General features: G+C 40.3%; 1 protein-coding gene across 2 annotated transcripts in view; it reads left to right on the top strand.

The window, feature by feature from the left end:
* LOC122563983 (nuclear pore membrane glycoprotein 210-like) overlaps positions 1-26,503 on the top strand; it is a 177,597-nt gene that overhangs the window by 140,429 nt on the left and 10,665 nt on the right. For both annotated transcript variants that reach the window (XM_087977310.1, XM_043718384.2), the window contains 7 exons: positions 13,312-13,532; positions 14,740-14,876; positions 15,217-15,343; positions 19,511-19,657; positions 20,612-20,865; positions 21,771-21,981; positions 24,458-24,568. In XM_087977310.1, coding sequence (XP_087833436.1) covers positions 13,312-13,532; positions 14,740-14,876; positions 15,217-15,343; positions 19,511-19,657; positions 20,612-20,865; positions 21,771-21,981; positions 24,458-24,568 — 1,208 coding nt within the window. The remainder of the gene's footprint in view (positions 1-13,311; positions 13,533-14,739; positions 14,877-15,216; positions 15,344-19,510; positions 19,658-20,611; positions 20,866-21,770; positions 21,982-24,457; positions 24,569-26,503) is intronic.

The raw sequence follows: 26,503 nt of genomic DNA, 5'->3' as shown, positions 1-26,503 counted from the left end.
ATATTTTTCAATGCAAGGGGCCTAACAGGGAAGGCAGATGAACTCAGGGCATGGTTAGGAACATGGGGCTGAGATTTCATAGCAATTACAAAAATATGGCTCAGGGATGGGCAGGACTGGCAGCATAATGTTCCAGGATATAAATGCTACAGGAAGGATAGAAAGGGAGGCAAGAGAGGAGGGGGAGTGGCATTTTTAATAAGGGATAGCATTACAGCTGTGCTGAGGGAGGATATTCCTGGAAATACATCCAGGGAAGTTATTTGGGTGAAACTGAGAAATAAGAAAGAGATGATTACCTTCTTGGGATTATATTACAAACCCCCTAATCGAGGAAAATTGAGAAACAAACTTGTAAGGAGATCTCAGGTGGTTGTGGTAGGGGATTTTAACTTTCCAAACATAGACTGGGACTGCCATAGTGTTAAGGGTTTAGATGGAGAGACATTTGTTAAGTGTGTACAAGAACATTTTCTGATTTAGTATGTGGATGTACCTATGAGAGAAGGTGCAAAACTTGACCTACTGTTGGGAAGTAAAGCAGGGTAGGTGACTGAGGTGTCAGTGGGGGAACACTTTGGGGCCAGCGACCATAATTTTATTAGATTTAAAATCGTGATGGATAAGGATAGACCAGATCTAAAAGTTGAAGTTATAAATCGGAAAAAGGCCAATTTTGACAGTATTAGGCAAGAACTTTCAAAAGCTGATTTGGGGCAGATGTTCGTAGGTAAAGGGATGGCTGGAAAATGGGAAGCCTTCAGCAATGAGATAACAAGAATCCAGAGAAAGTATATTCTGGTTCGGGTGAAAGGAAAGGCTGGTAGGTATAGGGAATGTCGGATAACTAAAGAAATTGAGGGTTTGGTTAACAAAACGAAAGAAGCATATGTAAGGTATTGACAGGATACATCGAATGAATCCTTAGAGCATAAAGGCAGTAGGCGTATACTTAAGAGGGAAATCAGGAGGGCAAAAAGGGGACATGAAATAGCTTTGGCAAATAGAATTAAAGAGAATCCAAAGGGTTTTTACAAATCTATTAAGGACAAAAGGCTAACTAGGGAGAGAATAGGGCCCCTCAAAGATCAGCAAGGCAGCCTTTGTGTGGAGCTGCAGAAAATGGGGGAGATACTAAACGAATATTTTGCATCAGTATTTACTGTGGGAAAGGATTTGGAAGGTATAGAATATAAGGAAATAGATGGTGACACCTTGCAAAATGTCCTTATTACAGAGGAGGAAGTGCTGGATATCTTGATATGCATAAAGGTGGATAAATCCCCAGGACCTGATCCAGTGTACCCTAGAGCTCTGTGGGAAGCTAGAGAAGTGATTGTGGGCCTGTTGCTGAGATATTTGTATCATCGATAGTCACAGGTGAGGTGCCGGAAGACTGTAGGTTGGCTAACACAGTGCCACTCTAAGAAGGGTAGTAAGGACAAGCCAGGGAGCTATAAACCAGTGAGCCTGACGTCGGTGGTGGGCAAGTTGTTCAAGGGAATCCTGAGAGACAGGATGTACATGTATTTGGAAAGGCAAGGACTGATCAGGGATAGTCAACATGGCTTTGTGTATGGGAAATCATGTCTCTCAAACTTGATTGAGATTTTTGAAGAAGTAACAGAGAGGATTGATGAGAGCAGAGCAGTAGATGTGATCTATATGGACTTCAGTAAGACGTTCGACAAGGTTCCTCATGGAAGACTGGTTAGCAAGGTTAGATCTCATGGAATACAGGGAGAACTAGCCATTTGGATACAGAACTGGCTCAAAAGGTAGAAGACAGAGGGTGGTGGTAGAGGGTTGTTTTTCAGACTGGAGGCCTGTGACCAGTGGAGTGCCACAAGGATCGGTGCTGAGTCCTCTACTTTTTGTCATTTACATAATGATTTTGATGCGGGCATAACAGGTACAGTTAGTAAGTTTGCAGATGACACCAAAATTGGAGGTGTAGTGGACAGCGAAGAAGGTTACCTCAGATTACAACAGGATCTTGATCAGATGGGCCAATGGGCTGAGAAGTGGCAGATGGAGTTTAATTCAGATAAATGCGAGGTGCTGCATTTTGGGAAAGCAAATATTAGCAGGACTTATATACTTAATGGTAAGGTCCTAGAGAGTGTTGCTGAACAAAGAGACCTTGGCATGCAGGTTCTCCACTGCGAAAGTGGAGTCGCAGGTAGATAGGATAGTGAAGAAAGCATTTGGTATGCTTTCTTTTATTGGTCAGATTATTGAGTACAGGAGTTGGGCGGTCATGTTGCGGCTGTACAGGGCATTGGTTAGTCCACTGTTGGAATATTGCGTGCAATTCTGGTCTCCTTTCTATTGGAAAGATGTTGTGAAACTTGAAAGGGTTCAGAAAAGTTTTACGAGGATGTTGCCAGGGTTGGAGGATTTGAGCTACAGGGAGAGGCTGAACAGGCTGGGGCTGTTTTCCCTGGACCGTCAGAGGCTGAGGGGCGACCTTTTGGAGGTTTACAGAATTGTGAGGGGTATGGATAGGATAAATAGACAAAGTCTTTTCCATGGGGTGGGGGAGTCCAGAACTAGAGGGCATAGATTTAAGGTGAGAGGGGAAAGATATAAAAGAGACCTAAGGGGCAACTTTTTCATGTAGAGGGTGGTACGTGTATGGAATGAGCTGCCAGAGAAAGTGGTGGAGGCTGGTACAATTGCAGCATTTAAAAGGCATTTGGATGGGTACATGAATAGGAAGGGTTTGGAGGGATATGGGCCGGGCGCTGACAGGTAGGACTAGATTGGGTTGGGATATCTGGTCGGCATGGACGGGTTGGACCGAAGGGTCTGCTTCCATGCTGTACATCTCTATGACTCTTCGGCTAGAACTTCCTGGAAGACTTATCAGAGGAGCCAAGGCTACTTTGTTTGCTGACCAAGAAGGAATTCAGCGATTCTGCAAGGCCTGCCTAATGCCTTTTGCTTTATGGGCAAAAGTAGAGGCAGAAATCTGGAGGCTCTCAAGTGAAGGAAAGATCAAACCAGTCCAATTCACAGAATGGGCAACAGGCTAGGTTCGCCTTTGTGTGGACTTTAAACAAATGCTAAACCATTTGCAGCTGGATAAATACCCAATCCCTTGGATAGGGGATTTATATGCAAAGCTGGCCATGGAGGTGCTTTCTGATATGAAGTTGGATGTGAGCCAAGCTTACTTGCAATTGCGTTTCCCAGGTGTATGCTACAATTAATGCCCATAAGGGTTTGTACCAATATACGTGACTGTCATTTGAGGTCTCATCAGCCTGATCAATTTTTCAGCAGACACTGGAGAACATTTTGTAAGGTCTACCTCAGATATTCTAATAACAGTGAAAACTAAAAAAAGAATACTTAAAGAACCTGGATATAATCCTACCGTGTTTTTCCAAGGCAGGCATATACCTCTGAAAGGAAAAAGGTGTTCCAGTTCTCCCCAGGTGACTTACTTGGGCCACAGAGTCAACACCACCAGTTGAACGATAAAGTAAGGTGATCAAAGGTGTCCCACCTCCTGCATCAGTCCAGGAGATAAGGTAACTTCTTGGGCTGATGAATTATTATAGGAAGTTCATGCATAACCTGTTACCCATACTCGCATATTTGCATCAACTCCTTTAAAAAAAGGGTTGGCCTTAGAAATGGTCGCAGAGACAATTACTAGCTTTCAATGAAGTAAAGAAACATTTATCACCCTGTAAGGTGTTGGTACTTCATAATCCCCAAAAAGAGCTGGCATTGGTGGGCGGCACGGTGGCACAGTGGTTAGCACTGCGGCCTCACAGCGCCAGAGACCCGGGTTCAATTCCCGCCTCAGGCGACTGACTGTGTGGAGTTTGCACGTTCTCCCTGTGTCTGCGTGGGTTTCCTCCGGGTGCTCCGGTTTCCTCCCACAGTCCAAAGATGTGCAGGACAGGTGAATTGACCATGCTAAATTGCCCGTAGTGTTAGGTAAGGGGTAAATGTAGGGGTATGGGTGGGTTACGCTTCGGCGGGTCGGTGTGGACTTGTTGGGCCGAAAGGCCTGTTTCCACACTGCAATGTAATCTTAAAAAAAATAAATTGACATGCGATGACTCTCTGTATGGTATTGGAGGTGATATTAGCTTATAGATGGCCCAGTGGAGAGAGGAACCGCTAAATCCAAATGTATTTAGAACACAGAGTCCTGGAAGTGATGGTCACAGATAAGAGGCCATTGTTTACTAGTGGGAAATTTGGTTCTATTTTTAAGTTGAATGGCATTTGACACATGAGGACACCTCTGTACAACCCATCATCCCATGGCCTCACTGAAAGAGCAGTTCAAACTTTGAAGGCTGGCTTGAAGAAACAGCCTACAGCCTTGCTAAATACTAAGCTGTCAAGGTTCTTATTTGATTGTAGAGTCACCTCACATGCAACTACAGGGATAGTACCAGGAGCATTGCTAATGGGTAGAAGCGTCCACACCAGATTAAGTTTGATCTTCGTGGAAATGGGGAAGAAAGTGAAATAGCATCAGGAACTCCAATGCCAGACACAAGACTCGGCCAGGCAAGAGAGCGTTTGATACAGGGCGAAGTTTTGATGTAAGAAACACAGAAATACCTCCATGTGGGTAAAAGACATGATCAACATGAGGTCAGGACCAGTGACTTCTAAAGTTTGGGTAGGTGCAACAGACCTGAACAAGCATGTGGACCATATGAAAGCCCCAAATTTGCAAACAGTGAGGGAGCAAAACCTGCCTTATGAACATTTGGAAAGGCCACCTGAACCCATTGGATCTTCATCTCTATCAAGCACTGTCGAGTCCTCTGAATCAGAGAAGGACGTAACAATGTAGCTGCCTCAACGCCTTTGCCACCAGAAGGAGAGTGAAATTCTACCAAGGTGCCCCTGGCTCGAGAGGTGAGCTCCCATGCATTGCACGCATGCCTGAATTGGATACCAAGTTGGAGGAACCTGACCTAATGCTAAAACAGTCTAGATTAGAGTGGTGCTGGAAAAGCACAGCAGGTCAGGCAGCATCTGAGGAGCAGGAAAATCAACGTTTTGAAATGTCCATTTTCCTGCTTCTCGGATGCTGCCTGACCTGCTGTGCTTTTCCAGCATCACTCTAATCTAAACTCTGATCTCCAACATTTGCAGTCCTCACTTTCGCCTAATGCTAAAACACCCAAGGAGCTCTCCAAGACAAAGACCAGCCTAAATTTGTGGACTCGGGGTAAGATATAATAAATGTAACAAGATCAACCAGCTGGACCTCATGGAATGTGGGTTCTCTAACTGGTGCTGTTAATCTGGTCCAATCAGGGAGCCTGTGTTGACAGACAAAAAGGGAAGTATCAGAGATACTGCCACTCTTGAGAGCTGACTCTGAAGAACACTGAAGTCAGGGACTGTTCATGTGCAAATAAAGAGTGATTTGGTGACAGGGTACCAGCTTCTGTGGAGTTCATAGTATGTAGTAGTCCTTCTCATGGCATTTATAGCAGGAATGCTTTGCATGAGCTGGGGATTTAATAACGAAACTAAATAAAATTGAAGTAGTATAAAGTCGTCATAGTCCCAGAGGACTATAGGGCTGTTTTCTCCCATTGGAGAGACAGAATTGGCAGTTGTGTTTTAACCTGGCGGCCACCACCCCTCAAATGAGGGGAGGGATTGAGAAACAGGAGTCTTCATGATAATCTCAGTCAATACACAATTTGAACTGGTGCTATTGTTATTTTGCATCACAAACTAGCCATCTAGCCAACTATGGAATTAATAACTCTGATGCATAATTATCCTTGTGTGTCAGATTATACCGTTCTAGGATCTGATGGAAGAAAGTTCTTTTAAAATCCTTCTGTCTCATTGTTCTGTATGTCATGTACATAATCAATAAGCATTTATCAGTTTGCACTATGTTATGGACCAGACCAAACCCCTCAGAATATAACTAAGAGATCACCTAGATTCTAACTTCTTCTTTGAAGTCAAGTATAAGGCATTGTGTTCCAGATGTGTTTTGATCAGTCAAACAGCTGGGCTTTATGCAAAACACACTTTATAAGACCATAAGACATAGGAGTGGAAGTAAGGCCATTCGGCCTATCGAGTCCACTCCGCCATTCAATCATGGCTGATGCGCATTTCAGCTCCACTTACCAGCGTTCTCCCCGTAGCCCTTAATTCCTCTAGACAACAAGAATCTATCAATCTCGGCCTTGAAGACATTTAGCGTCCCGGCTTCCACTGCACTCCGTGGCAATGAATTCCACAGGCCCACCACTCTCTGGCTGAAGAAATGTCTCCGCATTTCTGTTCTGAAATGACCCCCTCTAATTCTAAGGCTGTGTCCACGGGTCCTAGTCTCTATAGTTTACTCTATAGTTAAAATACGAACAAAAGAAAGAAGAATTGGTCCAGCTTTAACTCTATTGGAAAACTAAACAGAATAATAGATTATTTAACTTTTAAACAGCAACTGTTACATTATAATAACATCCCATAAATACACCCTTGGCAAAGGCAAATTGAGTAAAATAGATTGTCTCACATGCAATGTTTCTTCAGTCCAGGAGGAAAGAATATCAAGAGAAAATTCTGGCAGAGAGAACTCTAGCTTTTAGCTGAAACAGAGAAAAAGATGGCTTCCACACCCAGGTTCTAAATCCCAGCAACTACTGAAATCTAAACAAAAGCATTGATTCTGTGGGAGTCACATATTCATGCTGCTTCTACTGTTCCAATTTTTTTTAGAAGCTCCAAAGTGTCACATGTTTACTTTATTGGCTTGGAGCAGACTAATTGTCACCTCTTGACCCCTCCATTTTAAAAAAAGGTCAAAATACACCTCTTAAAGCCAGAGCAAGTAGGATGCCCAAAGATCCCAAATCATTGCCAGGATGTTTATTCATGGTGGCAGCAGTGGTGTGCTGTCTGCAATGTGGCTGTAAGGTGAAACACCTTCAGCTACCAGCACGCAATTGAAAAATAACTCAGCAGTAATTGAACCAGTAGTGTTATTGGTGGCTGGCAACATCAGCAGGTACTATAAGGAACAGGATGGCATGGTGGTTAGCCCTGCTGCCTCACAGTGCCTGGGAACCGGGTTCAATTCCAGCCTTGGGCAGTTGATTGTGTGGAGTTTGCACATTCTCCCTGTGACTGCATGGGTTTTCTCTGGGTGCTCCGGTTTCCTCCCTCAATCCAGAGATGTGCAGATTAGGTTGATTGGCCATGTCAAATTGCCCATAATGTCTAGGGATGTGCATGCAGTGGATGCCAGTGGGTTAGCCCTGGGAAATGCAGGGTTAAAGGAATAGAGTGGGGGTGGGTGGGATGTTGTATGGATGGTCAGTGTGGACTCAGTGGGCCAAATGGTCTGCTTCCATACTGTATGGATTCTGTCATGGGAAAATCATTGTCTATACCTGTATATCTGGACTCATGGGAGGCCTTGATGATACTGTGTGACAAATTGGTGTCACCGATTTGATTTGACACCAGATTGTCTCCAGTCTTATTCATATATCAGTTGACGTTAGGTCAAAATGTTCCTTATTACAGTTAATAGCAGCATCAAAGTGGACACGAGGTTGATTTAAAAAAAACAATACTAATGAGGGATCCTATGACACAGCAGTAGTGTCATAGGATAGAAGGTCTTGAGGATAGAGCGTCAAGATTCAAGTGCCACTTCAGTTTTTGAAGGCCATGGAGGTGTTTTAACATGTCCAAACCTGCTGATTTAAGAACACCAAACATAAAGCGGACATTACAGCCTTTGATTCATACTTTAAGGTTGAAAGGAAGGCTGTCATACTTCAGAAAAATGAAAATGGATTCCTAGGGTTCTGCAGCAAATATTGGTTCCTTTGCTAATAATCTCTATTCGGAATCAGTGTAGTGCAGATGTGGGAGAGTCCCCTTAGTGCCTATGAGAAATCAGACGTACTGGCAAGTGACTGGTGTTGTTTCGTCTTCACATTGTAGTGGGAAATGCCTCACTGACACCATGCCTAACCATTATGGTGTATTAGCTAGTGAACCTTTTTATTGTAGATGCAGATGAGAAACAGCCTGTGATTAGAGAAGCAACTCTTCACACATTGTTTCTCTGATGAATTAGGATAGCTACTTGGAATGGGGGTGGTGCTGTCCAACCTGAATTCACATAAAGTCTCAATCTTTTGTGATTAGCTCCTTCTGCACACCCTTCTCCTGAGGCCTGGGGGGGTGGGTGGTGAAGGAAGGGTGTTCAGTGTTGTTCTAGTTGGGGCAGAGTGTCAAAGGAAAGATTTATGCTTTATTTTTAGAAAGGTGGACAGGCACAATGATATGGAGAGCCTGGTGAGGAGATTACTGGTGAGCAGAGTTCTAGAGTCACATGGCAGAGAAGAGGCCCTTCATTCCATCAAGACTGTGCTGACCTATCTCCCCTAATCCTATTTTCTAACATTTGACCCATAACCTTGAATACTTTAATGTCTCAAGTGCTCATGCACGTACAATCTTTAGTGAGGTTTCTCACCTCTACTATCCTCCCAGGCAGAGCATTCCAGATTCCCACTACTCTCTGGGTAAAAAAGTGTTTTCCTCAAATTTCTGCTGGACCTCCAACCTTAAAATGATGCCTTTAAACTATGAGTTACAGACTGGAAGGTGGAAGTTTTCATGTTATGAAAGATGGGAGAGAAATAGAAGGACAGTATCATAGTGATCAAAAGTCAGGAAGGAACTGGGGGAGATTTGGATCGGGCCTAGGCACACAGGATTCTCAGTCTGTGACAAATCCTGATCCAAGGCTTCAGATCTACAATTCAGTGGCTTAGCTATTTCAGGTTTTGTGTATTTGAGTCTCTCAGATATTTGGAGCTTGGAAGGTAAGGCAGACCTTGTCTCAGCATTCCCTGTGGCATTGTCTCAGCATTCCCTGTAAACAGGTTCTGAAATATGCATTTTCATAACCTTCAAAGAGCTATCTCCATCTCCTATCTCTGCAAAGATCTATGAATGGAAATGGCTTTTGACCCATTGCCCCCTCTCCCTTGCTGACAAATGAGTCAAGTCGGACATCATAGATTTGTTCACAGCCACCATTTTATATTAGCACTAAACTGACGTTGACTTTATAAATAGGGAAAAGTAGGAGAGATTGGCCACATCAATACACAATACAAAACTCTGGTGTGGCTGTACTTGGAGTATTGCGCACAGTTCTGGTGACCACATTATAGGAAGGATGTAGAAGATTTAGAAAGGGTGCAGAGGAGATTTACTAGGTTGTTGCCTGGTATGGAGGGAAGGTCTTACGAGGAAAGGCTGAGGGACTTGAGGCTGTTTTCGTTAGAGAGAAGAAGGTTGAGAAGCGACTTAATTGAGACATGAGGGTTAGATAGGTTGGACAGTGAGAGTCTTTTTCCTTGATGGCGATGGCTAGCATGAGGGGACATACCTTTAAATTGAGGGGTGATAGATATAGGACAGATGTCAAAGGTAGTTTCTTTGCTCAGAGTATTAGGGGCATGGAATGCACTGCCTGCCACAGGGGTAGACTCACCAACGTTAAGGGCATTTAAATGATAATTGGATAGGCATATGGACGAGAATAGAATAGTGTAGATTATATGGGCTTCAGGTTGGTTTCACAGGTCGGTGCAACATCGAGGGCCGAACGGCCTGTACTGCGCTGTAATGTTTTATGTTCAAAACTAAGGAGATTAGCAGCTTCCTATCCATCGTATCCATGCCACTCATAAATGTATAAATCTCAGTCAGGTCTCTTCCTCAGCCTGCTCTGCTCTAAAGAAAACAATCTCAAGATGAAGTCCTCCAAATCTGGCAACATGCTGGTAAACCTGCAGACCAATTACATCCTTCCAAAGTGCAGCAAACAGAACTGCATACAGTGCTTCAGCTGTTCTCAACCAAAGTTTTGTACAGCTGCAACATAACCTCTCTGCTCTTATAATCTGTGCCTCAACTGATAAAGGCAAGTGTCCTCTCTGTCATCTTAACATCAATATTAACTTTTCCTACCACTTTCAGGAATTTGTATATAAGCATCCCAAGATCCTCTGATGCTCTGGCCTTCCTAGTATCTTGCCATTCATTTAGTACTCCCTTGTCTTGTTACTTCCTATAAAGTGCATCATCTCTCATTTCTCAGAGTTAAATTCCAACTGACCAACCCATCTAAACCTTCCTCTAAACTAAGACCACCTGTCTCGTTGTTAACCACCTAGTATATTTTTATGTTATCTGCAAACAATTATCTCCCTCCCCCAGTACATTCTCATCTACATTTTATATGTATACAAAAGCACCCAGATCGATCTCTGTGATACACTGGAAACTGGCTTCCAGTCTCTCAAGGAACCTTGTATTACGACCCTCTTGTCACCTGTCATTAAGCTGATTTTGGGTCCATCTTGCCAAGTATCCCACATCTTGTAATTTTACCTTTAATAATCTCCCATGTGGGATCTTGTCAAAGGCTTTGCTGAAATCTGTGTATGTCATATGCACTACTCACCTACACACCTGATCACCACCTCAAAATTTTTATTCAAATTTGTTCGGCATGACCTATCTCTGACAAGGCCACACTGACTATCTATGATGAAATATTGCCTCTTCAGAATCTTATCCAACAGTTTCCTACCATTAAGGCTCAGGGATCTGTAATTCCTTAATTTCTGGTTTATCTCTACCACCCTTTTTGAAAAGTGGAACAACATTAGCTGGCCTCAAGTCCTCTGGCATCACCCCTGTGGCAAGAAATGGCTTTAAAAAATGTGACAGGTTCGTTGCAACTTTGTTCCTTGCCACCTACACAAGCCTGGTTTACAACTCATCTGAACCAAAGGATTTATCTATTTTTAAATCTGATTTTAAAAAAAATCCAATACTTCCTTACTCCCTATATCACTCTGCTGAAGATCATCTCAATCCATCTGCCCAAATTCTGTGCCTACATCATCATCCTCCTGAGTGATGATGGTTGTGAAGGACTCATTTAACACTCTATCCTTGTCCTCCGGCTCCCTGTACAGATTTCCCCCTTGGCCCCTAATGGGCCCTACTCTTCCTCTGGTTATTCTTTTCCCCTTAATATACTTGGAGAACAGCTTGAGGTTCTTCCTAACTTTACCCACCAGTGTTTTCTCATTCTCCCTCTTTGCTCTTCTAATTGCTTTCTTAAGCTCCCACCCCCCCCCCTCCCCCAACTGCACTTCCTGTGTTTCACTAGGACCTATATTGATTTGCTTCCCTTGTATCTGCTAAGAGCCTCTTTCCTTTCTTTGCCAGTCCTGAATATTCCCATAAATCTCAGCTTCCCTGGGTTTGTTGCTCCTATATTTCACCCTGAAGGGAACATGTTGGGCTTGTATTCTTCCCATTTACCTTTTTAACACTCCACACTGATCTGCAGATTTTCGCACAAGTAGCTGTTCCTAGTATTCGTTTGCTAGGTCCAACCTTTTTTAAAATAAAATCTGCCATGCCCCAATCTAAAACTCTCTTTTTGCAGGCATCGCTTTTCTTTTTCATAAGAAACTTGAATCGTACTGTGTTGTGGTCTCTATCACTGAAATGCTCCCCATTGCCATCTTGACTATGTGTCTGGCTTCACTCCCCAGCACCATCCCCTTCTTCGGGCTGAGATAAAAAGCTCTCCTGAATACATTTCAAGAAATCTGCCTCCTCTAAAATACTTTACACTATGACAATCACAATTCATGTTTGTGAATTGAAATCCCCTAATATGATTATTGTATTATTATTATACATCTCAGTGAGTTGTCTGAATATCTGCGCCTCTATTGCCTAATGACTGTTTGAGGGCTTATAATACACTCCCAGCAAAGTTTTTACATACTTTTTGTTCCTAAGCTCCACCCACAAAGCCTCATTCAAAATCCCTTCCAAGGTAATGTCCTACTTTACTGTAGTAACTGTGTTCTAATTAATAGTGCAATGCCATCTTCTTTTACACCCTCCCCTATTTCACCTGAAGATGTAGAGTGAGGAGGTATGATTATCAATTCTATAGTTACTCAGGAGTTATAGCAGATTTTTTTTCCTAAGTAACTGTCCAGATATGAGTTAGAACTAAAAGTATAGGAGGAGAAATATTAGCAGTAGGCTATTCAGCCTATCAAGCCATCTCCACCATTCTGCATGTATGTGGTGGATCCTGTATTCTTGCTCTCTCTCCCCATACCCTTTGGAATCTTTAGCCTCTGGAAATCTACCCATTTTTAAAACATAATCAGTGACATGGCCTCCACAACATTCTGCGTTAGAGAATCCCTTTTTTTCATGCCTTCCATTCTGAAAAAAAGCCCCAATCATTCCTACTCTCTATTTCCTGTTTGCTAACCAATATTGAATCCATGCCAATACATTACCCCCAGTCCCATGTTCTTTGATTTTGCATACCAGCCTCTTACGTGGAACTCTACCAAAATCTTTCTGAAAATCCAAATGCAGCATATCCACTGATTCTCCCTCCTTTATTTTACTAGATAGATCCTGAAAACATCCAATGTGTCAAACAAGATTTATTTTTCATAGATTGAGAAAAATCCTTTCCAGACAGCAAATAGGACCTGGAGAAATGGAGGAGGGTTCACTTGAGGTATTCAAGAGGCATTGATTGATTATTTGGATTGAAATGGTGTGCATGGATATGGGCAAAAGGCAGGAGATTGGCACTAGTAATAGAACCAGTGCAGGCATGATCGGCCGAATGGCTTCCATCTGTGCCATAACAATTCTGTAACAAATTCATGTTAACTTGGTGTAATCCCTCTTGAAATCTATCCATTTCTTAAATGTAAACAGTGATTTGGCCTCCACAACTTTTTGTAATAGAGAATCCCAGGGGTTATTTCTGAGTTCTTGTTATTATGCCCTTTACAGTAGACTCCAGCATTTCCCTATTGTTGACTTTAGGCAAACGAGTCTGTAACTCCCATTTTTCTGCCTCATTTTTCCAACTATAATTCAAGTTGGAAACATTTTCAGAGGATTCCCAATACTGAGTGATTGTCTATCAGAAATTTAAACTTGAATTGGAATTTGATGAATTGGTAATTCTACACGACTCAACATCTGGCTTATACTGCTGCATTATCTGTTCACCTATTAGAAATCTGGACCATAGTGTTCTATAGATAGAAATGTCATTGCTACTTCTACAGTTATCCTTCCTAGGTCCAACTTTCATTATGTTTTCAAAATGATTAGTGCAAAAAATGATTTTTCATGTCTAATTCTAAAAACCATGCTTGAAAGATTAATAGATTTTTTTTTAAACCAATCTAGGGATGATCTGCTGCTGATTGGACCTGGTACTAGGAATAATACTTACGTGGCACAGGCTGCCAATATAGGATTGACCCTGTTAGCAGTTTGGGATAACAGGCACCCAGGCATTGCAGATTATATCCCAATACCTACCCAATATGCGATATGGCCCAACATATCAGAGCATGTGATACTGAGTGATGTGATATGTTTCAGCAGTGTACTGGTAAACCAAGAAGGTTAGTTTTTCGACATAAAAGATACCACAAAGTTTAGTTTCATAATTCAAAAGACTTGAAATAGCACCGCATTATAGTTGGCTGGAAATCTTAAAATAACAAAAGAAGCAATTTTTCTGCTGGAATCAAAAGCTGTCTGGCTGCTGTTGCAGCTTTCTATCTGGTGGCCTTAGAATCATTTGCCCCAGTACTTCACTCACCACATGTTGAGTTAGCAGCACAAGAGTAAGAAGGCTCCCATTGCTTTCTAAATATGGAACTAAGATGAGCAGGAATTCTCTTCCAAACTGCTAAATGATGTACATAGGTCACCAGCTTCCATTTGTTAGCGATTTTCTTTCCATTCCCACCTACCCCGTGATGCAGGCTCTTAACAGAGATGAACAGGTGGAGCTTTTGTTCAGTTTATCATCCAGAAGACAGCACCTTTTGCAGCACTCTCTCCAAAATTCATTGAAGTATCAGCTCGATTATGTGCTCAAGTCGCTGGAGGGATGCTCAAACCTGTGACCTCCTCAGAAGCAAAAACAAGGACTAATAAATAAAATATGTGGGACAGACATCACAGTAAAATTTAATTTATTTGAGCTATAAGCAGAATAAAGCCTGGTAGTATGAATTTCCTTCAGTTTTCACTTCTATAAAGGGATTGCTTGATTATGTTTGTATTTTCTTCAGAATAATACTTAAAGTACTTTCAACAAAGACAGAAGTGTGCCTCAGTTACCCCAAATTAGAACAATCTAATGCAACCTCCTGCTTTGTGGAAAGTTTTGTGGCATTATCTTTTGTATGGTGAGAGCTGCATTGGAATTGCTTCAGCTCAAATTGTTTATAATCCTCATAACTGAGAGGAAAACAAAAGATTTAATTTCAAATGGTGCAAGAAACAGTATCTTAGCCCACAATACAACTTAGTCCCATATGTCATGTTACCCTTTACAGTAGTTGCAAAAATTCCATTCTCTTCAAATCTTTTGTTTATAATTTTGACACCCAGAAGTATTTTAAAGGGAGCATTTTTCTTGATTTACTTCTTGGTAATAATGATATGCAAATACATGCTTAATATTCCATAATGTAAAATTGCTTCTGCATCTGATATGTTCTGAAGAAGTACTGCAAGTGTTTTTTTCAAAATGCGGAATCAGCTGTTTTGTTGCTTGAAGTTATTTATCTTGAAATCAAAACTGAAGGATTTGTTTAGGTGAACCTGGGAACTGGTATCAGTTATCAAGTGAAGTTCTACAGATTGATCCGGCCACAGGATTGGGAGTTACAAGGAGTACAGGGTCAACCACAGTATATTATGAAATTCCAGGAATTGTGAGAACCTACAGAGAAGTAAGATTTCCATCATTTAATTTTGATGTATTTGATATAATCATGCTTGATAGACTATAAAATTAGTGGAAATATGGTAATATCTTATTTCATTAGTTATGCACAAAATATTATTCCTATGAAGTGAAGAGTTCACCAAAACATAAACAAAGTGGCATTATTTCAGAGATTTTTCTTTCTTTCTGCTACCACTTGTTCATCAAATGGAACTTCACCTTTCTCCTTATTTCCAGTATAATGACCATTATAATCAAAACTTGCAAAAACAAAATTCTAGTATTGAATCCTTATAGCCTTGGTTATGTTGCAAAATGCAATAGTTCTCCTCTTTCTGTTTCAGATCACAATTATTGGTGTAGGAAAAGCCACAGTTTCCTTTCATGGTTTCACTTGTGTAATTGGTCGTCCTAATATTAATGTGTACAGATTTCTTGTGACAACTATGAACAAAGACAGCAGTCTGAGAGGTGAGTGCTCATTGTTTCTAATTACTGGTGGGAAACCATAGTTGTGAAGAGAGATTTAAGACACTTGCTTAACTGCATTTTCTCCAGTAACAATGGAAAATTACAGTGTCAGAATGTAGGAATTTTATCTAGGATATTTTGTTATAAATGTGAATATAGGAATATATATTTGAGGAAAATCTTGATTGCATGATTTCAAATTAGGAACTGAATTATATTTTTGTACCATGGCTCCAATTACTCCCCATTTCATTCTGTTTCACTAGAAGACTGAGATTCATCTTGGCTTCAGTGTGCAATAAAATGAAAAATTCTTGATGTAGGTTTGCTTGCTGAGCTAGAAGGTTCATTTTCAGACCTTTTGTCACCATACCAGGTAACGTCTTCAGTGAGCCTCTAGACGAAGCACTGCTGGTGTTTCCTGCTTTCTATTTATATGTTTGCTTTTCCTTGGGTTGGTGATTTCCAGCTGTCCCTATTTTCCAGCTGTCCCTTTACCTGCAAACATCTGCCCCCCAATAGGTTTTGAAAGTTCTTACCTAATACCGTCAAAATTAGTTTCCCTCCAATTTAGAACTTCAACTTTTAGATCCTGTCTATACTTTTCCATCACTATTTTAAAACTAATAAGATTATGGTTTCTGGCCCCAGAGTGCACCCCCACTAACACCTCAGTCACCTGCCCTTCCTTATTTCCCAAGAGTAGGTCAAGTTTTGTATATTCTCAAGTAGGTATATCCACATACTGAACCAGAAAATTTTCTTGTACACACTTAAATTCCTCTCAATCTAAACCTTTAACACTATGACAGTTCGAGTCTATGATTGGAAAGTTAAAATCCCCTTCCTAAACCACCCTGTTATTCTCATGGATAACTGAAATCTCCTCACGAATTTGTTTCTCAATTTCTCACTGACTATTTGGTGGTCTATAATACAATCCGAATAAGGTGATCATCCCTTTCTGATTTCTCAGTTCCACCCAAATAACTTCCCTGGATATATTCCTGGAAATATATAGGTCACTTCCATCCCAGAAGAGATTCCAACGATCCTAAAACGTGAAAACTTCTACCATACACCAGCTCCTTAGACACGTATTCATCTTCTGTATCTGCTTCTTCCAACCCTCACTAGTTCATAGCACCAGGAGTAATCCTGATATTACTATCCTCAAGGACCTCCTTTTTAAATTCCTGCCTAACTTTCGATATTCTCCCTTCAGAATCTCGTCCTTCTCCCTTCCTATGTTGTTGGTTCCAATGTGTACAATGACCTCCTGCTGGTCCCTCTCCCCTTTGAGAACATTCTGTACCCTCTCTGACACATCCTTGATCCTGGCCCCAGGGAGGCAACACACCATTCTAATTTTTCGGTGCTGGCCACAGAATCGCCTGTCTGTGTCTCTGACTATAGAGTCTCCTATCACATTCGATGGCTTAGAACCAAACGTACCCTTCATTAGAGCCTGCCTTAAACCAGAAACTTGGTTGTTCGTGCTACATTCCCCTGAGAGTCTATCACCCTCTACATTTTCTAAACAGGATACTTGTTTGAAATGGGGATAGCCACAGAAGACTTCTGCACTACCTGCCTACCTCTCCTACTTTTCGTGGCGTTAACCCATCTATGTGACTGTATCTGCAGCTTTTCTCCATTCCTATAACTGCCATCCATCACACCCCCTTGCTCTTGTAAATTCCTCACTGCCTCTAATTGTCACTCTAACCAATCCATTTTACGTGATAGGATTCGCAACCAAAGACATTTCCTGCAGACATAATCCTCAGTAACATGAAAACTCTCCCTGAACTCCCACATCCGACAAGATGAGCATATTACTCTACTAAAGGCCATCGTTGCTCCTTCACACTCTACTAAAGGCCATCGTTGCTCCTTCACAATCTACAGACCCAGAAAATAGCACTGTCTTCTTGCTCTAAAACAACACTGCTCCAGGCTTATGGCTTATATTTTTAAAATTTAATCAAAAGACAGATAGCAATAAAACATATAATCAAGAAAGAACTCACTCTACTCACTATTGTAGGTCTACAGCAAGGCTACACTTAAAAACTATTCACTTATCTGTTCCTGTGCTGTGAGCCATCCCACACAGGTTCCTCCAAGATCAGTTGTGAATTTAGTTTTTTGTTAAGTTTTCCTAGATGCACATCTCTTGGTAAATAAGTCCCTTTTCCTGAGACTAAGTTCCCCAGGACTCCTGAATCTGCTCCCAGGTGTCTAATTCCTAATGCAATTCAGTTTTTAACAAACAGTGTCGCTGAGCTGCAGCTGAACTTCCCTTAGCTCCAGTCTTTCTCAGCTGCACCAAGCAAATACTACTTATGGGCTCCCATCACCACCATGACAGCTACACTGAACCATTGGTGGCTTCCAAAGCCTTTTAGCCCAATGCTTTCTCCTCCTCATGAAGCCACCAGTCTTTGGGTCTTCTCCTGAGCCCTAACTTCTTGGTGTCTGCTAACAGCAGCTCCTGTGCTACCTGGAACTACTTTCAACACTTGTAATTCCAAACTACAACTGACTTCTGGCAAACATGCTCCCAGTAAATTGAACCAAGGAACCTTCTTAACTTCCATGTACCTGCCTGACTCTGTGGCTTGTTCCAGATTCTCCTTAACGTGACCATTGAAGTTTACTGAATACCTCAAAGCTAATGTAACTCGGAAAGCTTTCTGAAGTAGCCATATCAGTCTTAAAATGTTAATTCTCTTTCTCTTCCCACAGATCCTATGAGGCCTGCTGAGTTTCTCCAGCATTTCTGGTTTTATTTCAGATTTCCATATCTGCAGTATTTTGTTTTTATATTAGCTCCAGATTCCTCTATTATTGCAGGCTGTGCAGACACAACATCTCCAGCTAAGTAAACCCACCCTTTGTTTTATAGTTCCAACTCTTCTATTCTGATTATGTTAAACAAAAAGGAGTAACCTTTGGATTCTGAAGAAGGGACACTGGACCTGAAACCTTAACTCTGATTTTTTTCCATGGATGCTGCCAGGCCTGCTGAATTTTCCCAGCAATTTACATTTTGTTTTTGTTTCTGATTTTCAGGGACTGCAGTTCTTTCAGTTTTGTTGTAACCTTTGGAACTGTCAATTGTTTTGGTTCCTCTGGCAATCGCAAAATTCCAATTTTTAATTACTTTTTAGCTGTTGGCCTCTTAAAGAATCACAACCTAAACCTTCCTAGTACACAAGACTCCCAGAGTGCTTCAGTTACATTTATCCAATTTTCAACAGTTAACTTGAGTGCCTTGTATACTAAAACACATAAACCATGAACTAGATATCTGTAGCACTGAGACCCTTGCTCTGTCTCTTGAGCCGAACCCCAATTTGTGTAAATTAGACAATGTATTGCCATTATGTTTCCTTAAGTGCCTGACTTCATTTTGTATACGTTCACATAAGTAGCATGCGTTATTAGAGTTTCCATCAAGTTATTATGTCCTTTAATCAAATTAAATTTTGATACATTCCAAATTCTCCCAGTTATATACTGCATTTTCAGCATTCAAACTCTACGGTCTTGTGCAAGTTGTTTATAAATGACTGAATCTTAATGTATCATTTTTTGCTTTTTTTTTCTCCAAGAAAGCAAATCTATTCAGATTGGTCAATTGAAGGGAGAGTTCTTCCATTGACATGCTATGAGTGAACCCTTGCAAACAAAACATTTATAATCAGCATGCGTTCCCAACAGAAATGTTTGTTAGATGTTGGCACTAACCTGAAGCAGGGCTCATGCCCGAAACGTCGATTCTCCTGCTCCTTGGATGCTGCCTGACCTGCTGCGCTTTTCCAGCAACACATTTTCAGCTCTGATCTCCAGCATTTGCAGTCCTCATTATCTCCCAGATGTTGGCACTAATCAAACATTACAGTTGAGTTATACTATGCCCAACATCTTTCTTAACATTATGAAAAGTACTTTGAAAGAGTCACTATCCCTCCCTTTCTCCTAGTGCTGAATCACAGGCAGTATCATTTGTCTTGCAACTTAAGGCTGTAGCACTCCATTATAACATTGCTGTCAGGCTATCTGTATATTTACCTAATAAATGCAGATAAATTATAACTTTGTGTTCATAAAGTCTACTCATATTGAACTGTCTGACATCAGTCTTTTGTATTCATCCAGGAGACTGCAGTTTTGCTCAAGTTAAAGCTATGTCAAAGCTAAACCCTGCATCAAACCTTGCCTGTTCTGTGCGGTTTAGTAATATTGGATTGCAGTTCCTAGCAGTTTCTGTTTTCTCTGTGGTACCAGAATTCATTTCTGATACAGGTAAATGAGTAACATAGCCCTTCTAGAATGTTGTGATCTCTCTTGCTGTTTCATGCAGGCAGTATTTCAAAATATATCTAATTATTTCCATGTTAATCATGATAGCTATAACTAACTGACTTATCAATGCACTGTTTAATATCAAGACATGAAAAAGCTGGTTACATCATGCTCTCACATAGCTACAGATCCTGCAAAGCCACGTTATTTATTAATCTAGATCAATTGAACCCAATACTAATTTTCTGCTGTTACCAGAGACTGTTGAAGGAAATAGAATGCAAAACTTAACTTTATACCAATTCTGGTCATAGAGTCAATTAAATAAAATGCCATAAAAACAGTATCGTGGCAAATGTCTAAGAGATAAGGTTCACTCCACTAATAATCTTCATTAACATTGGAAAAAGATTGCAAAACTCTTCAGTGTAGACGGATATGCATTTCCTGGTATATGAATCGCAGCAATTAGGAAGACAAATGGAATGTCATTTATTGCAAGGGTAATGAAATATCTAAATAGGAAATATTGCACAGAGTTTTAGTGCTACCTCAACTGGATAATACATACAGTTTTGAACTTCTTACTTACTACTATAATGTAAAGATTCACTTGACTTGTGTTATTCCAAGAAAATGGGGAATGTCTTTTTTGAGCAAGGTTTGGGCCTGTATTCATTGGAGTATAGAAGAATGAGAGGTGACCTTACTGAAACATTCAAATCTTAAGGGATTTTGACAGGTTGGATGCTGAGGATGTTTCTCCTTATGGGAAAGATTAGAACGAGTGGATTCAAAAAATGTTTTAACGTCCTATGACAATATTTTTGAAAAGAAAATAATGAAAATCCAATGTGTCAAAAGAAAATCAGTTTTGACTGAATTAAAAAACTACTAGCTGAATTCTGCAATCGTAAATTTCTGAGTATCTATTATTTTGCTTTCAATTTTTAGGTCATTACAGTTGCACCGTCACAATAAAAGAACTGTCAGACTCGGTACATAAGGAGTTAAGTATAGGCGGAGACACCTATATATCTGTAAAAGCTTCTGTTCTGGGAGGCCATTATGCAGGTCAAGTTGGAAGAACAGAGATTCCTTTCATTCCTGGATTTTTTATGAACCAATCAGTTGTGACTCTTAGTTACAAAGAGCCAACAGTTAACATCACCATTTTTGGTATAGCTAAAGTATTAAATGAACTGGAGGTAAGGAATCAGAGACACAGTTGCATTGAACTTTCAGACTGGAAAGGATTTCCTGAACAAAGTTTTGGGCTTTAGCAGCTATCAAATGCAATGCTACAGTGTCAAATTTATAAGACAGCATGCATGGCCAGTAATTTGCACAGAGCTTCACTGCTGCATCTTGCTAGAAGCATGGCAGAGGTCCATTTATACACGTAACCAAGCTGCTGTATTTCTGATTAGGTGGTTACAGTGGAATAAAAACTAATCTTAGTAAACGCTTATATTCAATTGCATGCATTTTTCTTAAATAAAGGTAATTAGTAGCAAAGCAGTTTTTTTAAAGTATAGTATTTTTAGGAATTCATGAAGTTAAAATCAGAGGAATTTTAGAAATCTTCCAGAATCCTTTTGCAATAAGAACAATTTGTAACAGGAGTGGCGTAGCTAGGGTTTTAGCATACACCAGCCTATTTTTAAAAATGTTTATCTAAGTTATTGTTCCACCGGACAAGCCATGCTTCAATAAATAAATTTCCTCATTGTCTTCCTTTCTTGTGTTGTTTGATCAGTGATTGCTGGGGCATAGTTTCATGAGCTCTGGTCACTTCCTGATATCTATTGTAAATTAACTTGTTCATATGCCAATGTTGACAGGTTCGCAGCTGACCATGATCCTATGTTCATTTGATATCCACATGCATGCATGATCACAGCTATATGGTAATCTGAAGCACAAGCTCTGTCCGTTTTTTTTGTCTTTAACCCATCTTGCCATGAGATCAGTTAGCTTTGCAAAGATCAGAGATGAATGAAAGCTAATTAAGACAAATGTTATGTAAAATATCCTGTGACTTCTGTTTGAGATGTACTTTTGTTTTAAAGTATAAAAGCATTAATGTTACCTTATTTAATTCAATCCTTAGGTTCGATCACAGTCACCTGCGATTGTAGTGAGTAAGCCTGTTAGGTTACATTCATTGCACAATGTTGTTTATTCACTAAGTACTGCGAATCTTAGCCTTCTTCAGCAAGGATTACCATGTACCAATATCAGTGTATCCAGCATCTTGACAAAACAGTCAGTACATGTGACCGTCACAGTTCTGCGGAGTGGAGGCAATGGTGGCACAACAGGCAAGAGTTAGCACAAATAATACAATACTGTCGTTTTCATAACAATATTTGTCAAGTTTCGTTTTTAATTGCATCCTTCCTTTAATATCCAAATCTTACTTCTCACAGTCTCGCAACTGAAGCTTACTTAAGTAGTCCTTAATAAAAAAGTGTGCAGTGTCCCACAGTATTCTGTAGCATTAAAATATCTGTCTGAAGGTTTTAAATTACATCAATTGAGGAAGACCAGATGGTATAGTACAAGCATATTAATGCATATGTTCTTCTGTCCTTTGCCTAGGGATTTCATGTTTCCAAGTGCAGGAAGGATAAAATAGAGCAAAGGTTAATCATTAGGTTTTAGTCCACTGTAGCTCTGGGGGTAAATTGAATGGAAGAGGAACAGGTAAACAAAGGATTCTGACCTACTAATCAAATCCCTAAATTAAGATTATTTAGAATTTTACAGCAATCCTCTCCCCATCCATCCTCTTCTACCCCTTGGAGATTTAGAGGGCAGGATTCAGGTCTCTGAGTGTCAAGGAAGCTACAGCAGAGTGTTAATTGCCAAGTGGGCTTGTTAAGGTGGTCCAGCTCTTCAGCATAAATCTTATGCCTTCCTAATCCTTACTGTTTGCATGACTCACTTCCCATCTCCATGCACCTCTCATCTTCACCATTCACCCTGTATCCACAATGTCCTCAGGAGCCATGTAATAATAGTGGGAATCCTTTGAAGTAGGTTTTTTTTATCTCTAACAATCTTATTAGAGTTATCAGTGCAAAACAAAAACATTTATATTCTTAAAAAGATTTGGATTCAATGAAAATAATGTCAGTCCCTTCAGATGGTTATTTTGTTATTAAAATAAACTTCTTTCTGTAAACACCATCGAAAACAGCTAATCATTTAATAATTTCTGTGGCTGTCATCAATCTGTACACGGCTTACTGCTGAGATAAGTGGTTCTGTAGGTTTTTTAATTCAGCCAAGCATTCAAATTGACCCGGCTGTCAATACAAACTGGAGGAAATGAGACCACTGCAAAATTGATTATTTTTCTAAGATGCACCAGATGGTCTATCAATCAAAACAATCCAAGAGCAGAAATTTATCAAACTGAAAGCTGCGGACAAGATCTTACTTTCCAAATGTAAAGGGCTGTGGACATATAAGTCACTTCTGATCATGACAGCAGGGTCCCCAGGTATTGCTTTATTCGGTTTTAATTGTCTAATAATATTTTGCAGAAAAGAAAAATTACTCTAATACATCTCAAAAATTATTCAGTGGTGATCAATTCACAAGGGAGCCTATTATCATTACTTCAGTAAAACACATATAACTCATAATACAGCATCTTATTATTACATTAGAAGTGATCAAGCAATTAACATTCACCTTTTGAAATATTCGCAAGTCCTTAGCAAGCTTCTCCATGGTTCACAAAACTTCTCCAGGGTTTCCAAAATCTGACCAGATGGTCAGAAATACCAGGGAAAAGAAAACATGGATTTTTCAAGGGTTGTCGATGGTGACTTCAGTATCAGAGGGATGTGTGCAGGAACTTGTACTTTGTGCAGAAAAGCTGAAATGGTGTCTTGGATATCAGTGTTACAAGTTTCAGAATAGTCTTGCTTCAGGAAGACTGAAGGAGCAATTCTTCAGTGTTTCCAACAACATTTATAGTTTAAGCACTTAGTCATAGAGATGTACAGCATGGAAACAGACCCTTCGGTCCAACCCGTCCATGCCAACCAGATATCCCAACCCAATCTAGTCCCACCTGCCAGCACCCGGCCCATATTCCTCCAAACCCTTCCTATTCATATACCCATCCAAATGCATCTTAAATGTTGCAATTGTACCAGCCTCCACCACTTCCTCTGGCAGCTCATTCCATACATGTAGCACCCTCTTTTATATCTTTCCCCTTTCACCCGAAACCTATGCCCTCTAGTTCTGGACTCCCCAACCCCAAGAAAAAGACTTTGTCTATTTATCCTATCCATGCCCCTCAAAATTTTCTAAACCTCTATAAGGTCATCCCTCAGCCTCCGACGCTCCAGGGAAAACAGCCCCAGCTTGTTCAGCCTCTCCCTATAGCTCAACTTATAAAGATAATTGAAGTAATATTGACACTGGCCAAATTTCTTTTTAATGTTGAATTTGCAGAGTGAGCCTGATAGTAAAACACAAAAGGTTTGCTGTAGATGGCAACTTTTCCTATGCCCCTTAAAATGAGTATTATCTTGAACGTTATTTAATATGCATCTAATTTTGGATTTATTGCTTAGAGTCAGATAAGCTGGTGTAAGATGCATTTTGCCCTATTTCATTTTTAAATGCAATTAAAGTATGTTTCAAATTTATCCCATTTCCATCACCAGAGTGTGATTTAACCAAATATAGGTTGTAACTTACAATCCCATGTAGATCAGTTTAACAAATTTAGCCTAATTGCAATGAAATCCACTTCTCAATTTTGCTTTATAGGAGAATTACCTTTTGAGGAATCCACTTTCTTTGACCAGCTGGTGGAATCCTACCAAGTGTTGATGTTCACCTTATTTGCGGTTTTGGCTACAACTGCTATAATCTTTATTGGTAAGTATCTAAAATTACATAGCCTTTGTTACTGTTTCTTCTCAGAATGTCACACTCAAAGATTAATTAGTTATTTTCAGCATCCAACAGTGTTGGTGTATGGTTAAGTGACAGACTCCCACACTGACCTGGGGTACTGAAAAGCTTTCCACATTTGATCTTTACATCTTGTTTTAACAAACAGGAAAAGTTGCAATTTTGTAAATAATAATGTAATATAGTACTACTTCATCTTAATTTATTTGATAGTTTGTCGCTATCAAAAGAGTAATTGACATTAACATTATCATGACCACAGTCATAACCACAGATCACACTTAGGTGTATTATATTTTAATTACAGTGTGCTTTCTTAAAACAAAAGTCATACAGCCCAAAGTTAACTACAGATATAAATTCAGTAGAGAGATTCCAGAATGTAATACCTGATAGGGTGTCAAAGATGCTTCGAAGGAAGAAAATGAACTACAGGCTGCAGTTGTAATCCCCTGCAAGTATCTCAATTTGTGAACATGATGGTATAAAACAAAAGCAGTGTGGATGAGAAACATTTTTACATTTCCCCCACTTCAAGAATACACAGGCTCGGGGATTAAGAGCAAGTTTCAACCCCAGCCTGTGTATGTTAGTTGACTGGCATCCTAGTGTTTGGACTGGTATGCTGCAAGGATCACCACTTGGAGAGCAATCATTTAAGCACATCTGCAGGTGAAAGTGAAGGAAGACTTTCACAGTGTGTATGCTGGCAATCAACAGCTCTTCATACCAACATCACATTTACTGGTGGCATCTACTGCACTGACTGCAACATCCAGTTATCCACTTTTGATGACCAATTCAAAGAGTAGTCCATCTCTTTTTAACTTTTTTTTAAGACTCACCTTTTATGCATGGGTGTTGCATATTTTTTCTCAAAGCAATTGAGTTCACCAACTCTACATTATCAACAGTGTCCTCCATTTTGATTATACCCTCTGCTTCTGGCTCCATATCTTGTTAACATTGGTTTGCTCCCAGCAGAGCTGTCCTTAAAATCCCTTTTTAACCTCCTGCCTTTCACATTAAAATTATGTCCCCCCCATCTTGTTATTGACCCTTTGACTATGGGGAACAGCTGTTTTCTATTCACCTTGTGAATGCCTCTCATAAATCTTATACACCTCACTCAAGATCCCCTATAACCTTCTCTGCTCCAAAGAAAACACCCCAAGCTTATCCAGCCACTGTTCAGAGTTAGAATGCTCCATTCCAGACAACATCCTGGTGAATCTCCTCTGCAGCCCCTAGTCACATCCTTCCTATAGTCCAGAAACCAGAACTGCACACAGCACTCAGCTGTGGCCTAACTAAAGCCCTATAGAGCTCCAGTATAATGTCCTGCTCATATTATCAATGCCTCAGCCAATAAAGGTGAGTGTCTCAAATGTCTTCTTTGCTACCCTTTTGACCTCCCCTGTCACCTTCCAGAATATATGGACAAACACCCAAAGATCGTATGTTCCTATGAGCTTCCTAATATTCTGCTATTCATTGAGTATTCCCTTGTCTTGTTAAGTCTTCCAAAGTATATGACCTCACACTTTTCAGGGTTAAATTCCATCTGCCATTGATCTGAATTTTATGTGTATATCTTCCTGTAGGACTTCCCTGAATACATTTGCAGTACAACTGCTTGACCATACCCTGCCGTTCAACACAATTATGGCTGATCTCATCTCAGCCTCAACTCCATTCCTTGCCTGCTCTTAATTGCCCTTTGACCAATTACTCATGAAAACTATCTCTTTCTTAAATTTACTCAACATCCTGACATCCATCACACTCCGGGGTAGTTTCATGACCCTTTGAGAGAAGTAATTTCTCCCCATCTCTGTTTTAAATCTGTTATTCCTTCTCCTAGAATTATGACCTCTTTCTAGATTGTCCCACAAAAGG

The sequence above is a fragment of the Chiloscyllium plagiosum genome, unplaced genomic scaffold, assembly GCF_037043375.1.
Source record: "Chiloscyllium plagiosum isolate Xiang-an unplaced genomic scaffold, Cpla_swu_hap1 HiC_scaffold_31, whole genome shotgun sequence".
Classification (NCBI taxonomy): domain Eukaryota; kingdom Metazoa; phylum Chordata; class Chondrichthyes; order Orectolobiformes; family Hemiscylliidae; genus Chiloscyllium; species Chiloscyllium plagiosum.
Note: the sequence above shows the minus strand (reverse complement) of the source record. Positions and strands in the feature narration are given on the sequence as shown.